This window comes from Anomaloglossus baeobatrachus, chromosome 4 (assembly GCF_048569485.1).
Source record: "Anomaloglossus baeobatrachus isolate aAnoBae1 chromosome 4, aAnoBae1.hap1, whole genome shotgun sequence".
NCBI lineage: Eukaryota > Metazoa > Chordata > Amphibia > Anura > Aromobatidae > Anomaloglossus > Anomaloglossus baeobatrachus.
Genome location: NC_134356.1, coordinates 516285244 through 516302560, shown reverse-complemented (window position 1 = coordinate 516302560; position 17317 = coordinate 516285244). Strand labels below are relative to the sequence as shown.

General features: G+C 47.5%; 1 protein-coding gene across 3 annotated transcripts in view; it reads left to right on the top strand.

Moving 5' to 3' along the window:
• Positions 1 to 17317, top strand: part of CRTC3 (CREB regulated transcription coactivator 3) — a 191417-nt gene that overhangs the window by 68504 nt on the left and 105596 nt on the right. For all 3 annotated transcript variants that reach the window (XM_075345866.1, XM_075345865.1, XM_075345863.1), the window contains exon 3: positions 17187 to 17306. In XM_075345866.1, the coding sequence (XP_075201981.1) occupies positions 17187 to 17306 (120 nt within the window). The remainder of the gene's footprint in view (positions 1 to 17186; positions 17307 to 17317) is intronic.

The following is a 17317-nucleotide window of genomic DNA, read 5'->3' as shown; positions in this document are numbered from 1 at the left end:
TTTTTTGTTTTTTTTTAGTAAGTTTACACACATAAACACCTCAAAAAAACACATGTAATCTGCATCTCAGAATGACAATACCCGGAAGTTTCAAAAACCAAGTAGCTTTGTTTTAAGCACGACACCTAAAACAGGGACAAAAAAATGCAGAGTCAAAAACGTGATCAAAACACAGTGAAACAATACACTGAAAAATGCGAGTGATCGAAGGTGCAGAAATTCTGCAGCATCAAAAACTCAACAGCCTAAGGCTGCTTTCACACATCCGGTTTTAGCAGAGCCGTCCAATCCGGCTCCAAAACCTATGCATCGTATGCGGCGACAAAACCGCATCCTTTGCATACGTTTTTTACATGCGGCCCGTCCGTGTTTTGCCGCTTGCAGGCTACTGAGCATGCGCAGTGGAAAAAAACGCATGCGGCGTCCGGATGCGGTGTTTGCCACAGGACGCAGCATGCGGCGTCCATAGGCATGCATTGCAAATCGCGCCGCGATGCGTTTTTTTTTTTTTTTTTGCTGGACAAAAAAACGTGCCGGGCAATGTTCCATCCGGCTGCCGCATCTGCTAAATCTGCCGTATGCGGCAAAAAACGGACGGAACACAAGCCCATGCGGCACAATACAACACTAATGTAAGTCTATGCAAAAAACCGCAACCGACGGCAAACAAAAAAAATTTCGTTTTTTCTGCAAAAGGCCATATTGTGCCGCACAGGAAAAAACGGATGTGTGAAAGCAGCTTAACCGACACGACTAACATTTACAGCAAGTATCATAGGAAACTGTTCTAATAGATATGCATAAGTGGATGTTGTATGGCTACAAAAAAAAAAAACCTGACTTACAGATGTAAGATGATTTTGTGTATGTATGCATGTATGTATATAGTGTGTGTGTGTATATATATATAGGTGTGTGTGTATGTATGTGTGTATGTGTATACGTGTGTGTGTGTGTATATATATATATATATATATATATATATATATATATATATATATATGTATGTATGTATGTATGTATGTATGTATGTATGTATATGTATTGTGAGACTGTGACCGGGGTTATCTATGACGGCCGGTATGTCTCGCCCCGGTTGTGCTCACTCCATGATAATCCACTATAGGGTTAATGCTGTTTTCCCTACAGGCTGAAGGGAGGGATAAATAGATTCAGGAACAAGGGCAGGTGTGCCGGGTGTGAGAGAGTGATCACATCTCCCTGAGTTCTCTGCCGGAAAGGCACATATGTACTATTATGGACTTTTTCTTTGGAATAAACCGTGTGCTGTGAACCTTGGTGCCTGGATCCCGTGTCTTCTGCAGCGCAGCCGACGACGCTACCTCGCATATGGTGGAGAATGCGGGCATGACAGCCGGTGAGGTGTAGCATTCATCCCTGGTGATCCAGCTGCGCATGTCCTGGATTCGAGCGGCTATACTACAGCCCAAACCCGGCGACGCCATGGAGGACATAATAAAGCATTTGGCTCAGGCTAATGCACAGCAGCAACAGGCTAATGCACAGCAGCTACAAACCAATGCACACCTGCTCCAATCCTTGCAAGTGCAGGAAAAAAAATTCCAAGAACAGATGGATCAGGCCAATGCACGTCAGCAGCAAGCCTTGCAATTGCAGGAAAAAAGGCACCAAGAACAGATGGTTCTCCTGGCCAAGTCGATCCGTGCCGGACCGGCAGCAACAACCCAGGGACCGGGTGACGACGGCAGCGCCCGGAAAGCGGTGAGACAAGCGTTGCAAAAGATGACCCCGGGTGATGATGTGGAAGCGTTCCTGGCGGTGTTTGAACGGGTGGCCGAGCGGGAAAAGCTGCCGACCCCGCAGTGGGCTGAGGTATTGTCACCTTATCTGACGGGGGAACCCCAAAAAGCATACCTGGACCTCTGTACCGAGGACGCCATTGACTATGTGACCCTGAAAGCCGAAATACTGGCTCGGTTGGGGGTGAATACCTATGTACGGGCTCAGCGGGTAAATCAGTGGTTCTATGAGGAAGCCAAACCCGTACGCTCCCAGGCCTATGACTTGTTGCATCTTGTAAAAAAGTGGTTGCAGCCTGACACTCTGAGCCCGGCGCAAATGGTGGAAAGGGTAGTAGTGGATCGTTTTGTGCGCACTTTACCCGTCACCGTTCAACGGTGGGTCGGACAGGGTGACCCGAGTACCCTGGACCAATTAGTGTCCCTGGTAGAGCGGCATGTGGCTACGCAGGACTTGATACGGGACACTGAGACTTTGCGTACCGCCCGTCGGTCCGGCCCCTCCAAGCCTAGGGCCAAGGACCCACCGCTGACACCGGTGAGGGAGTCCGCTACCGTCCCGTCTGAAGCCGCACCCTCCGTCCCTGAGGTCCGGAAAACTGTACCCTAAACGACAACTCGTCAAGGGGGTGTCCTTCCCTATTAGATGTTGGCGGTGCCAGCGGGTGGGACATATGGAAGCCCAGTGTCCACTCACCACGGAGCCCATGGATTGTGGGGTTACCCGGCGGGGTTCAATGTATGCTCAGGTGGTGTGTACCGCTGACCTGGTCTACCCAGAGACTGAGCCCCACTTGTGCCACATTCAGGTGAATGGATGTCCGGTTACAGGCTTGTTGGATTCCGGAAGCTTAGTGACCCTTGTGCGATCAACCCTAAGGGCTAAAGTAAAGGCCACCGGACGTACCGTGGGGGTGGTTTGCATACATGGGGACCACCGAGACTATCCCACGGGGAAAGTCACCATCACAGCAGCTTGCGGTCAGGTGCAACATGAGGTGGGACTTATTAATACTCTTCCCTATGATGTGATCCTAGGAAGGGATCTGCCCTATTTTTGGACTTTATGGAAGGGACCTCCTAAGTCCCCTCAGATATTGGTCAGTCCGGGACCTGAGCCCTACAATCCTGAATCCGGGACGCCTGCCGTAGGGGTCCCCATGATAGGGACAGGATGTGAACCTGATAGGTCGCCCCTAGAGGTATTGGCAGGAGAGGCTGAGACGGTCGAGCCCATCCCGGAGTTGGAGGCGTCCCCGGATACGTTTGGGACAGCCCAACTCCAGGACCCTACATTAATACATGCCCGGAGTCGGGTGACAGTAGTTGACGGGGTGGCACAGCTGCCTGGTGCCCAGGTAAGGTACCCCCATTTCGCTCTTAAGCAGGATTTACTCTACCGGGTAGATGAAATACGGGGCGTAGGGGTAGAGCAGTTGGTGGTGCCCCAGCCGTATCGCCGGCGGGTCCTCGACTTGGCTCATAAACACCTGATGAGTGGTCACCTAGGGGTCAAGAAAACGCAGGAGCGAATATTGCAAAGGTTCTATTGGCCCGGGGTCTTTGGGGAGGTAAAACGGTTCTGCGAAACCTGCCCGGAGTGTCAGCTTACCGCACCCCTGACCCACTTTCGCAGTCCGTTGGTACCGTTACCCATTATAGAAGTCCCTTTTGAACGGATAGGGATGGATCTGGTGGGGCCCCTCGTAAAGTCTGCTCGAGGGCACCAGCATATCCTAGTGATCGTTGACTATGCCACCCGGTATCCAGAGGCGATACCTCTCAGACATACTGCAGCCAAGCTTATAGCTCGGGAGTTGTTTGCTGTGTTCTGCCGGGTGGGGTTGCCCAAGGAGATCCTTATGGATCAGGGGACCCCATTCATGTCTAAAGTGACCAAAGAGCTATGCCGGCTACTCCAGATCAAGCAGTTGCGTACGTCTGTGTATCATCCTCAGACGGATGGTTTAGTGGAACGATTCAATAAAACCCTGAAAACCATGCTCAAAAGGGTGATTTCCAAAGACGGGAAAGACTGGGATATGATGCTTCCCTATTTGATGTTTGCCATACGAGAGGTGCCACAGGCATCCACGGGGTTTTCGCCTTTTGAATTGTTATACGGGCGACATCCCCGGGGATTGTTGGACCTGGCAAAAGAAACCTGGGAGCAGGAGCCCACCCCCCATAAAAGTGTGATTGAACACATTTTGGGTATGCAGAACCGCATAAGCGCGGTCATGCCAATTGTGAAGGAGCATTTACAGGAGGCTCAGGCCGCGCAAAGCAGCCGCTACAATAGACAAGCCACCGTGCGGACCTTTAATCCTGGGGATCGGGTGTTGGTATTGATTCCCACGGCAGAGAGTAAATTCCTGGCTCAGTGGCAAGGCCCCTACGAGATAAAGGAAAGAGTCGGGGTGGTTAACTATAAAGTGTTGCAGCCCGGTAGGCGGAAACCTGAACAAATATACCATGTCAACCTATTAAAACCTTGGCAGGAACGGGAAAACCTGATGGCTGTTTTTTCCCCACCTCCCTCCTCTTCGGGTCGTTCACATCCGGCTCCAGCGACCTCCGGAGAGGACGAACCGGAAGTAAGGATTGGAGAAGCCCTCACCAAGACACAGAGGCGAGAGGCCAGACGGTTGGTTCAGCAGAACCCCGATGTCTTCTCCGAGCTGCCCGGTAGGACCAGTCTGATACGACATGATATTGTCACCGAGCCCCACCTGAAGGTACGCCTGAAGTCATACCGGGTACCGGAGGCTCGACGACAAGCCATATCAGAGGAAGTAAAGTCAATGTTACGCCTGGGGGTCATCGAAAAATCCCGGAGTGAATGGGCTAGTCCGATTGTCCTAATACCAAAACCCGATGGCTCCTTAAGGTTCTGCAATGACTTTAGGAGATTGAACGAAATATCCAAGTTTGATCTCTACCCCATGCCCCGGGTGGATGAGCTGATTGATAGGCTGGGACAGGTGCGATATTTTACCACGCTCGACCTGACCAAGGGGTACTGGCAGGTGCCACTAACGGAGTCCGCCAAGGAGAAAACCGCTTTTGTTACGCCGGAGGGTCTCTTCCACTATGTTGTCTTGCCTTTTGGGTTACATGGCGCTCCGGCCACGTTCCAGAGGTTGATGGACTTAGTGCTGGAACCCCACCAGGCGTATGCATCTGCGTACCTTGATGACATCATTATTTACAGCTCCGATTGGCAGACCCACTTGGAACAGGTACAAGCGGTGGTGGACGCGCTTCGAACAGCCGGATTGACAGCCAATCCCAAGAAATGTGCGTTGGGACTCACGGAAGCCCGCTACTTGGGCTACGTAATAGGCCAAGGAGTGATTAAGCCCCAAATTAACAAGGTTGAGGCGATCCAGAAGTGGCCTAGACCCCTGACCACGAGGCAGGTTAGGGCCTTCCTGGGTATCGTGGGGTACTACAGGAGGTTTGTAAAAGATTTTGCGGGACTATCAGCCCCCTTGACGGACCTTCTCAAAGGCAAGAAGTCCGTCATGGTGCACTGGACTCCGCAGGCCGAGGACTCCTTCCGGGCCCTGAAGGGGGTCCTGTGCGGACAGCCCGTTCTTGTAAACCCTGATTTCCGGAAAGAGTTCATAGTACAGACTGACGCCTCGGAGGTCGGCCTGGGGGCAGTGCTGTCTCAGGTGGTTCAGGGGGTGGAACACCCCGTCACCTTCTTAAGTAGGAAGCTCACCCCTCCCGAGCGGAATTATAGCGTAGTGGAGAAGGAGTGCCTGGCGATCAAGTGGGCCTTGGAGTCCCTACGCTATTACCTGCTGGGACGTCAGTTTCGCTTGGTGACGGATCACTCTCCACTGGTCTGGATGAGGTCCGCCAAGGAACGGAATGCCCGGGTTACCCGGTGGTTCCTTTCTCTGCAGAACTTCCGGTTTACGGTTGAACACCGGGCCGGTAGGTTGCAGGGCAACGCCGATGCCTTGTCCCGCGGCCCGTGTTTGATGGCAGGAGTTCAACCCCGCACGCTTGAACTGAGGGGGGGGGGTATGTGAGACTGTGACCGGGGTTATCTATGACGGCCGGTATGTCTCGCCCCGGTTGTGCTCACTCCATGATAATCCACTATAGGGTTAATGCTGTTTTCCCTACAGGCTGAAGGGAGGGATAAATAGATTCAGGAACAAGGGCAGGTGTGCCGGGTGTGAGGGAGTGATCACATCTCCCTGAGTTCTCTGCCGGAAAGGCACATATGTACTATTATGGACTTTTTCTTTGGAATAAACCGTGTGCTGTGAACCTTGGTGCCTGGATCCCGTGTCTTCTGCAGCGCAACCGACGACGCTACCTCGCAGTATATATATATATATATATATATATATATATATATATGTGTGTATGTATGTGTATGTATGTATGTATGTATGTATGTATGTATGTATGTATATATATATATATATATATATATATATATATATATATATATATATATATATATATATATATATATATATATATATATATATATATATATACATTTTTTGACACCTGTTCCTCTAAACCCTGTCTAAGGGCTCATTTACAACATATACAAGTCAGATTTTTGTTCTTTCTATTTGTGCACAAGAAAATGAAATAAAGTAAATCAAATTATTTATTTTATTTGTGTTTTTTCTAAACTTTTCCTCACCCCTGTTATTGAAAAGCAGATAAGTGTACAGACCTATTGACTTGACTGGACAGTTTTAATCTACAAATGAAATGCCCCCATTATTTTTATATTTTGTGGACAGTTGAATAGAACATATATATATATATATATATATATATATATATATATATATATATATATATATATATATATATATATATATATATATATATATATATATATATATATAATATGGGAAAACAAACCTGTGAATTGGGCCTTAGGCCACATTCACACCTCAATGTTTGTATGTCCAAACATAGAGTGGAGCTAAGCATCATGACATTCTGGGACCTGGAAAATGCCGGAGGCACCTCAAGACGCTTGCAGTAGAGATGACGACTGCTCTGGTCTAGCTGACGTAGACCCGCCTGGATACTGTGTTAAGACTGCATAAATCTTTTGGGTCAGGTCTGGTAGCTCAAACGATTGAACAATCCCAGGAAGATACTGGCCAGCCTACTGCTGCGAGAACCCACACCCAACCAATGTCTCATTAAATGGACCGCACTCAGAACACTTAGGCTATGTGCCCACGAGCGCTCGTACCTACGGATGTATCCGCGGGAACGAGCGCATGTTTCCCGCAGCTGCCCGCCGGCGTCCGCAGCTATTTTTAGCTGCTAGATTACAGCGGAATAGCTGTGGGAAACATGCGGACATTCATGTGGATTACCTGCGGACGTCCCGGCCTCTATCTCCATAGCGGAGGGCCGGGACATCCGCAATATGTTCGGCAGCCGCACTTTCCGCAGCGTGGACACAGCACTCCCCATGTCCCATAGGATAACATGGGGAGTGACTGTACATGCTAAAACCTGCGGATTTATCTGGAAAATCCAGAAAAATCCGCAGGTTTTCCGCGGCAAAATCCACAGAAACAAGCTCCCGTGGGCACGTAGCCTTAATGTCATCTATTTCTCACTGACCAGCCGCTAGCAGGAGCTTAGGAAACCTTTTAGGCCCTTTGCGAATGCATTTACCGCGGATTTTGCCGCAGAATTGCTGCAGAACATCTGTCTAACATTGCTGCAGTCATTCCCCAGCAAATCCTATGGGTTTTAAAAAAAATGCTGTGCGCACACTGCAGTTGTTGTTGTGTTTTTGTTTTTTTTTTTATACACCCACGGATTTTCTGCTGCGGAATTAATGAGCAGGTCACTTCTTTTCCACAGGTACATGCGGTTTTTGCCATAGATAATGGTAAAAATCCGCAGGAACCAACCTGTGGAAAATCCGCAGCAAAAACATGGGTGCGGTTTTACCACGGGTGCGGGATTCTTTAAGAGGGTCCGGTTCTTCCTTAAGAAAAAGGCACTTTCTAGTGCGCACATAGCCTTAACAGGTTTTTTTTTTTTTTTTTTTTTTTTTTTTTTTTTACCCATACAAGAAAAATGGATGGCACACAGATGATAAAACTGACAAATGGATCCTGTACACTGATGAAATATGGCCTGGTTTTGCAGGAGGACATGAAAAAGATCACTGATGTGTGAACAAGGCCTCAGACTAGTGTGTTGATGTGTAGCTGTAAGCTTACACCAAGACACAAACAAGGGTTGTCCTGCACTGTAAACAGAGGAAATCCTCTGCTGAAATACAGTTTACGAGGCATTTCCATTCCGCAGCCATCCACTTCAGGGTTCTTCACTGGATCTTTGATGTCTTGTCCCACTGAGATCTTCATAGAGTTGGATTGTTTGCACCTGTGCAGGGTCTCTTGCTGTTTAATTCCAACATTTCCTTCCTCTCCAACCTTATCGAGCAAATTATCATGTGAATGTTCCTGTGTTTGTTCCTGCGATCTGGATGAGAATCATGAGAACAGGTTTTAGATCCTGCAGTTTGCATGAGATCCAGTCTTGGATCTTCATCTTGTAATCTATATAATTTACTAGTAAAGCTTCACAAGCAAGAAGTTTGCACGGAGCGATCCATACCATAGTCGCTGTCTCAGTCAATGTTCCCCATTGGCTGGGAGAGCAATGCAGTGACCTGAGCTAACATCAATAGCCCAGGTCACTGCAGGGGATGCCGAGCGCTGCTGTCAGGAGCATAATGAGATCATTACCTGCTGTGATCATCTCCTGTACTGCTGACATCAGCGCTGTCACTGACTTCTATGCCCGCCGCATTGTCAGAAGTATCGCGAGAGCCCGTGACGTCACCGCTAGTGACAGTCTCGGGCCGCTCGCGAGATTGGCATAGACAGCAGTGACCGCGGTGACGTCAGGAGGCAGGAGATCGTCACAGCAGGTAATGATCTCACCTCCTGACAGCAGCGATCGTCATCCCCGCGGCTGCCAGCACTGCAGGGTGTCAGTGTCTGCCTGCGCTGCCGCGTGACAGGCTGCTGACACTGCGGGCAGATACTGACACCCTGCAGTGCAGTGTCAGTGTCTGCCTGTGTCAGTGTCTGCCTGCGCTGCAGCGTGACAAGCTGCTGATACTGCGGGCAGACACTGACACACTGCTGTGCAGGCAGCCGCGAGGCTGGAGCGGGACACAGACTGCACGGGCACCTGGAGGTCGCACGGAAGTGCTTCTGTGCGGCGTCCAGGGAGTGTGACGTGTGTGTTTACTCTGCTCCGCTTCCTCTTCCTGGCATAATGACATCGCTTCCTGCAAAACCGCAGGCAGCAATGAGCATTACCGCAGGTAAATCGCGGCTATACCGGGGGTATACTGCACATCATTTGCTACCTGCAGTATACCCCCGGAATTTCGCGATTTACATTACAGTGAATGGAGTGAAATTCCGGGGGTATACCGCAGGTACCTGCGGAAAATAATGGACATGCTCATTTTCTCAAGAAATTTTCTCAAGAAATTCTTCTCAAGGAAATTTCTTGAGAAAAATCTGCAGTGTGCGCACAGCTATTTTTTTTTCACATAGGATTTGCTGGGAAATGTCTGCACAAAGATTGCAGACATTTCTCAAGAAATTTCCGCGGCAAATCCGCAGGTAAATCCGCGGGTAACACGCACTAGTGCGCGCAGGGCCTTAAGGTTTTTCGCTGTAGGATCCACTTCTGATTTTAGGTTACAAGTACTGTTGCAAAATTCTGACTACTGTAGTGTGGTTATGGCCAGAGTTTGGGGAAAGAGGGGGGGGGTCGTAAAGTAAGTTTTCTTGTATCATTTCTTGTTTTCTTACATGTAGTAATACCATATGTAGCTTTTGATATGCAGCCAATTAGTGAAGATTGAACTCTGGGGATTCCTCTTTGCATCTCAAAGTACTAATTAAAGGAGCTGTCTCATCTGGTTACATGTTTGATTGCAAAGTGCTTGTAAAAAAATCTTAAAAATCCTCCCTGTTCTCGAAAAATAGACCTTTGCTAGAAGGTAATTGTGGCTTTTTTTTTCTCAAGAGATCATCCAAAGAGCTTTCAAGTCCATTGGCCCTTACTCTTCTGATTCAGTTTCTGCACAGTGTCCGCTCTCGAATGCTGAGCAGTGGCTCATGGTGATCCATACCCCTCCAGCACAGGCGGGACCAGCACGTATTCAAAAGCTTTATAGATCTAGGGAAAGGGAACAAGAAGAACCATTGTAACATAGAGCCCGCCTGTGTAGCAATTTTTTTTTTTTCCTGACCTTTTTGAGTGTGAAGGAAGCGTTACCAATTTGTACATATGTGAGGATAATTCATGTAAAGACAAATTTATATAGATCCAATTAAACCACTTACACACTCAACCACATACGTACATACAGTATATCACAAGTGATCACAACCCTCACATTTGTGGTAATATTTTTCATGGGATGACACTTTGATAGAATGTAAAGTAGTCAGTGTACAGCTTGTATAAGGCCTAGGACATACGAAGAGTAAAATCAGAGAAGTGGAATGCGATAAAATCGCATTCCTCTTGGACCAATGTTACTCTGGGGGTGGGGGGGGCGTTCAGACACAGAAAGCAATCGCAGCATGCTGTGAGTGTCAGTGAGAGATGTCACTTGCACCCATAAATGTCTATGGGTGCGAGTGAAACATTGGACTGCACCCAGATAACATCAGAGTGCAGTGCGATATACACACAGTCTGACAATGGAGGAGATGGAGATTAATTCCTCACTTTTTCGTAGCTGTGATTGTCACAAGATCTGATCACCATTGCATGACACTCGGCTAACACTCGCAACAGAGTAAGAGCCAAGGGTCATTAGCATATCGCATCGGCTGCTAATACTCTCCTGTGGCCGTAGCCTAACAGTGTAAATTTGGTGTGCCCTCTAAATAACTCTGTCATTAATTACTAAACCACTGGCAACAAAAGTGAGTACATCCCTAAGTGAAAATGGCAAAAATCTGTCCTTGGGGTTAATATTTTGTGTCCACCATTATTTTCAAGCACCGTCTTGACTCTTGGGCACGGAGATCACTAGAGCTTCATAGGAGCATCTGGATCCTCTTCAATCCTTCATGACGACATCACTGAGCTGGTGGATGTTAGACCTTGTGCACCTCCACTTTCCGTTTTGAGGATGGCCCCACCGATGCTCAATAGGGTTTAGGTCTGGAGACATCCTTGGCCAGTCCAGCACCTTTACGCTCAGTTTCTTTAGCAAGGAAGTGCACATTTTGGATTTGTTTTGTGCAACTGTGGCCCAGTTTATGAAAGGGGATCGTGATCTGTTTCAGTACCTCACTGTGTGTCTGTGTGTCTGTGTGGATAGAGAGAGAGAGAGATAGAGATATAAAGACATCTCTTTCTATGTAATTCCCACCACCATGCCTGACTGTAGGCAAGACACACTTGTCTTTGTACTCCTCACCTGCTTGCTGCCACAGACTCTTGAGGTTTGTTTGGGGTCATTATGATGGAAAGTGAAGGGAGGCAGGGAGGTCATGCTCACCTTCAGTATGTCACAGTACATGTTGACTTTCATTTTTCATTCAATGGATTATAGCTCCCCACAGCTGGTAGCACTTGTGCAGCCCCAAACCATGACGCTCCCACCACCATGCTTGACTGTAGGCAAGACCCACTTGTCTTTGTACTCCTCACCTGTTTGCCACCACACATGCTTGACACAATCTGAACCAAATAAATTTCTTTGTCTCATGAGACCACTGGACATGGTTCCAGTAATCAGTGCCCTTGGTCTGCTTGTCTTCAGCAGACTGTTTGCAGGTTTTCTTGTGCATAATCTTTAGGAGAGGCTTCATTCTGGGGCAATAACCATGCAGACCAATTTGATGTGTGTGGTGTATGGTCTGAGCACGGACATGCTGACACCCTCCTCCTGCCCCTATTTTTTTTTTTAGCTCTGCAGGTAATTGGACTGGTAAGTCTATTTTGATACCTGTGGATAAGACACTGAACTGAGCACATGCACCCAACTTTTGATTATGACGAGGCCTGTTCTGAGTGGAACCCGTCTTGTTAAACTGCTGCTGTATGGCCTTGGCCTCCGTGCTGCAGCTCAGTTTCAGTGTGTTGGCAACCTTCTTATAGCCTCGGCCATCTTTGTCGAGAAAAAAAATCTTTTTTTTTTTCAGATAATCAGAGTTCTTTGCCTTGAGGTGCCATGTGCAAATTCCAGTGACATGTATGAGTGTGTGGGAGCAATTAACACCAAATATTGCACACCTGCTGCCCATTTACACCTGACGCCTTGTAACAGAGTCCCATGACACTTGGGAGGGAAAATGGTGAATGTGATACAATTTTAAAGTGGCTAAATCGTGCCTACATGTCATATCTTCAGTGTTGTCACTCAATGTGAGTGCTATACTCAGTTTTGTGATACAGTATACACATCTACATACAATCACACATATGAAATATATTTACCTACATGTGTATTAACAAAAAAAAAAAAATTTAAATCTTTTAAGGGGTTGACCTCCACCTTTGAAGACGTCTATTATTGTACCTCTCTCCAGCGACAAGATGGGTGTAGCTGGGTGCCGCTGGTTGCTGCCACTTCTGAGCTGATGACACTGCTGGACGTCTTTTGGATTTCAGATGGAAGAAAGCATGATGTGCGCCTCTATACATCAGCTTGGCTGATCCCATGGATTTTCTATGGGATTCAGGTCTGGAGAGAGTGTATACTATTTGAGGTATCCGGGGCTCCAGCAGCAGTTCCCGAATGATGTCACCTCAATGAGCTGGAGCATTGTTGCCCATGAAGATGAAATTAAGCCTGTGAGGCACAATGACTGGATTAATGATGTTATTCGTGTAGTAGGGGCTTATCACTGTACCATTCACAAGGTGTAGGGCAGTTTTTTTATTGACTAGACACTCCTGCCTACACTGTAACACTACCAAAGACTCGTCTGGTGACAACAGTGGCTGACGCATGGCGCTCTCCTTGATGTCTCCAACATCATTGGCCTCCATTATTTTTTCTTACTATGAATCAACTTTCACCAGTGAACAGCACTGAGGCCCACTGGTTCCTTATCCAGCAAGACAACGCCAGTGCCTGGTGCTGGGGTCAGATACTCTTGCACGTCATCTAGCACGCAGACCACGCTGATATGAATTGTCTGACGTGACACTTGGCTGCCTCTCACCTACCTTGCATGTGAAGTTGTGTGGCACTAATCATCCAGTTCCAAAGGGCATTGTTCACAATGAAGCGGTCATCAGTGTGGGCCGTCCACTTCTCTGCCTTTCTGTGAATTCTCCAGTCTCTCTGTATCTCTGTTGCAACCTAACACTCTCTGACACACTAAGCTCAGTGGCTACTTGCCATTTCAATCTGAGAACACCCTGCTTGAAGCCTCGCAGTGGTGAAGTACTGTTGATCAATTATGTGTAGTCTTGATGATCCCATGAGCTCAAAATGTGAACAGTATGATGAGGACTATTTTAAATACCAATTCTAATCAAACCCCAAATTTTAATATGCAGTTCATGGATCAAATACCTGTTATGAATTTTTACCATTAAGCTCCTTGTTAAAAAAAAAAAACTGCAGGTTGTGCAATAAGTACTGAAACATTCAACAGTTGGACATGTGCATTGAAAAGTGTAGAGAAGGCCACATTAAGATCACCTGAAAAGGTTAGAGGTAATTTTAGGATCTTTCTGAAATTTTAGTTGAAAGCCAAATATCCCTACCTTTGTGAACAGTGTAAATTAGTCTGTGTATTGTATGTATATATCTACAGTAAGTTATATTTTATGTAGAAACCACATAGAATTGCCTAAAGCAATGGTCACTATTGATTTACTCGCATTAATTCGTAACAGGAGGAAAGTACCGTATTTTTCGGACTATAGAACGCACTTTTTTCCCCCCAAATGTTGGGGGAAAGTGGGGGGTGCGTCTTAGTCTGAATGTAGGGCTGCGGGGAATGAGGGTGGAGCGGGTCATCGGGGACATGAGCAGGCTACAGCAGCCTGCCGTGACCACGTGAGCCCGCTCATTTAATATGCACGCCCATCCTCCTACCCATCTCTCAGCGCTGAAGCCGGCGCTGACAGGTGGGCGGGATGATGGGCGGTGGATGCGCGCATAGTAAACAGCCGGCCCGCATGATCACCCCTGGCAACTACAGCCTAGCGTGATCATGTGCGGCTGTATTCACTGCCCCCCCGCGCATCATCATCAGCGCGGGGTGCAGTGAATCAGAATACTTAACGACAATGATCCCTGCAGCACCGCGATCTCCTCCTGTCTGCTGGCCGCGGCTGTGTGGAGACTAGCGGTGCGCACAGCGATGACCTCATCGCTGTGCGCATGTGACCACACGCAGCTGCGGCCGGCACAGACAGGAGGACATCACGATGCTGCAGGGATCGTGCCCGGCTCCACACAGGTCAGCGGCGCTGCTGCTGACACGGGTAGGAGGAGCAATGCTGCATGGAGTGAGGAAAGGGGAGTATAAACGTTTGTTCTTTTTTTGTGTGCCACAGGGTGCAGCCAATATAGCAGGATAGGGGTATATAGCAGGATGACTGCATATACCAGGATGAGAGTATATAGCAGGGTGGGGGTATATAGCAGGGTGACTGCATATTGCAGGATTGGGGTATATATAGCAGGATGCGGCCATATCCCAGGATGGGGTATAGTAGCAGGATGCGGCCATGTGCCAGGATGGGGTATATAGCAGGATGCGGCCATGTGCCAGGATGGGGTATATAGCAGGATGAGGCCATGTGCCAGGATGGGGTATATAGCAGGATGCGGCCATGTGCCAGGATGGGGTATATAGCAGGATGCGGCCATGTGCCAGGATGGGGTATATAGCAGGATGCGGCCATGTGCCAGGATGGTGTATATAGCAGGATGAGGCCATGTGCCAGGATGGGGTATATAGCAGGATGCGGCCATGTGCCAGGATGGGGTATATAGCAGGATGCGGCCATGTGCCAGGATGGGGTATATAGCAGGATGGGAGCACATACCAGGATGGCAGTATATAGCAGGATGTGGGCTTTACCAAGATGAGGGACATATATATACAAGGCAGGAGGATCATTACCAGGATGGGGTACCTGAGTTAGAGAATTTGGGGACATTACCCCCCATAACCGTGCCAGCAGCAGATTCTCGCCCCATAACTGTCATGACCACATTTTTTGCTTAAAATTTTATTTTCCTATTTTCCTCCTCTAAAACCAGGGTGCGTCTTATAGTCCGAAAAATACTGTAGTTTGCTGCTCTGTTTCTGGACTATAGATGGTCAGGTTCTGCTGGAGAATGTCAGGCCAGTTGTCTTTCTATGAATGAACGTTACTATGCCGGGCAGTCTATTGACTTATCTGAATAGAAAGGAAATTTTTCATATTTTCCGATTTGTGCTGAATTCTTCATTCTCGTCGGGACTTTTGGAGAGCGGTATCTCCGGTGGTCGGACCTTCATTCCCGGCATCAGTGGATGTGCAGTGATCGGGAAGCTAGTGATGAGGGATAATTTCTAATCTTGGTACATGTTTAACTTTTTTTTTTCGTTGCCACCTTGGATAAGTCACCTGATTTTCTACTTTGTTACAAATTTCACTCTGTGCCGTTTCTGGATCTGTTGTCATGAAATATTAAGTATGAATGTTCAAAACCACACAAAAATTCTCAAGTTTATTCTCCACGGGGGTTTTCCCCAAACCTAATAATTCGATATGCAATAAGGCAGAGTTTCCATAGCGTTGTTGTGTTTTGTCCCATGCAGCTTGTCTGCTTTCTGTGCAGTCATACATAAGCAATCTACCACGGCCGGTCATGTGACTGCTCCTGTCATTGGTAAAACTACATTACCCATGAACTCCCTGAACTTCTGCTGAATTCAGTAACCTCTCATGTAGTGTTAAAAGCTTTTATTACATCACAGAAAGACATCACAGAAGCCATCAGAGTATGAAGGCAATATAGATAACAAGAAAGCCGAGGCTGCGGGATGTGGCCTGTCCAAACCTACACGGTCTACGTGGCAGCGCAGGAACACATGGCCAGGCTGAGGACCTCTGAATATGGGGGGATGATGGGAGACAGTGGCTGTTTGTCCTCTATGCTAAGGCCCCTTTCACACATCAGCTTTTTGCAGTCAGTCACAATCCGTTGGCTCAACGGATCCGTCGCAGATTGTGGAAAAACTGATGCGACTGATCCGTTTTTTGACGGATTCGACTGGCTGGCTATCTGATATAAAATAAATTGTGGCATGCTCAGTTAAAATAACGGATTTTGACGGATCCTGCGCCCATAGGCTTCCATTCTACCAAACTACAGACTGCAACGGATCCGTCCTTGTCCGACTTTTATTTTTTATTTCCCCCCCCCTCCCCGACGTAGACCAAAAACGTTAATTATCTCCGTCCGCCGGACAAACAATTTTTCGACGGATGAAACATGAGGCCAACAGTCGCCGGATTAAATTTTTTTAAAATTGAACTGCTTGTGACTGACAACAAAAAACTGTTATGTGAAAGGGGCCGAAGTTATATGGGAAGGCAGTGATGGCCATATAGTGGCACCTTACAGACTTCCCCGCATGAATCCGTGCATGCTCGCCCTGTAGGAGCTGCAGGTCATAACAAGCAGCACCAGTCTCCAAACATTGGTAGGATTTGTGGGGGCAATATTACTGTCATTTACTGTACATATGTTGTGTTTTTTTTTTTGTTTTTTTTGTTTAAAGCAATATGTTTGATGTTAAGTGTTATGGGAATTCCCCTTTTAAAGAAGAAAATGTCACTGGGTTGATGCGCCCCCCCCATCTGAGAGCAGCATAATGTAGGAGTAAAGACCCTGGTTCCAGTGATGTGTCACTTACTGGGCTAATTATTGTCATTTTGATAAAATCACTGTTTTATCTGCTGATGTACTAATTCTCTGAATGCTGAGCTCTTTATGGCACCACCCACACCACACCTTTTGTGTATGCTGTGCATAGGCAGAAAGCTGCCAATCAATGGTGGGGGCAGGAGTTATACAGGGCTCATGAACATGGAGGACTACATGACAGCAGATTGTTTTATCAGCAGGAGATTATCAAAACTACAGCTAGCAACCCAGTAAGTGACACCACTGGTCTCAGGGTCTCTGCAGTACGCTGCTCTCAGATTGGGAGGCAAATACCTGCTGACAGATTCCCTTTCTGTAGCCGTGACGGTGAAGGCCTAGAAGCTGTGACAGTGAAATTGCCCAGACCACTTTTGTACATTTAATATTCTGAATATTTGCGGTTTCTATTCTAGCGTTACTCATGTCGTCTTTCTATTTTTTTTTTCCAGGCTTCCTTTCACCCTACAGATAATATGCGAGGTATGAGGCACCATGGGCTGGTGCAAAGGGTTTCCCGTAATCGCCAGCATTCCCCTCTACACAGGCCTGTAGAGAAGCATGGACGACAAATATCCTTTAA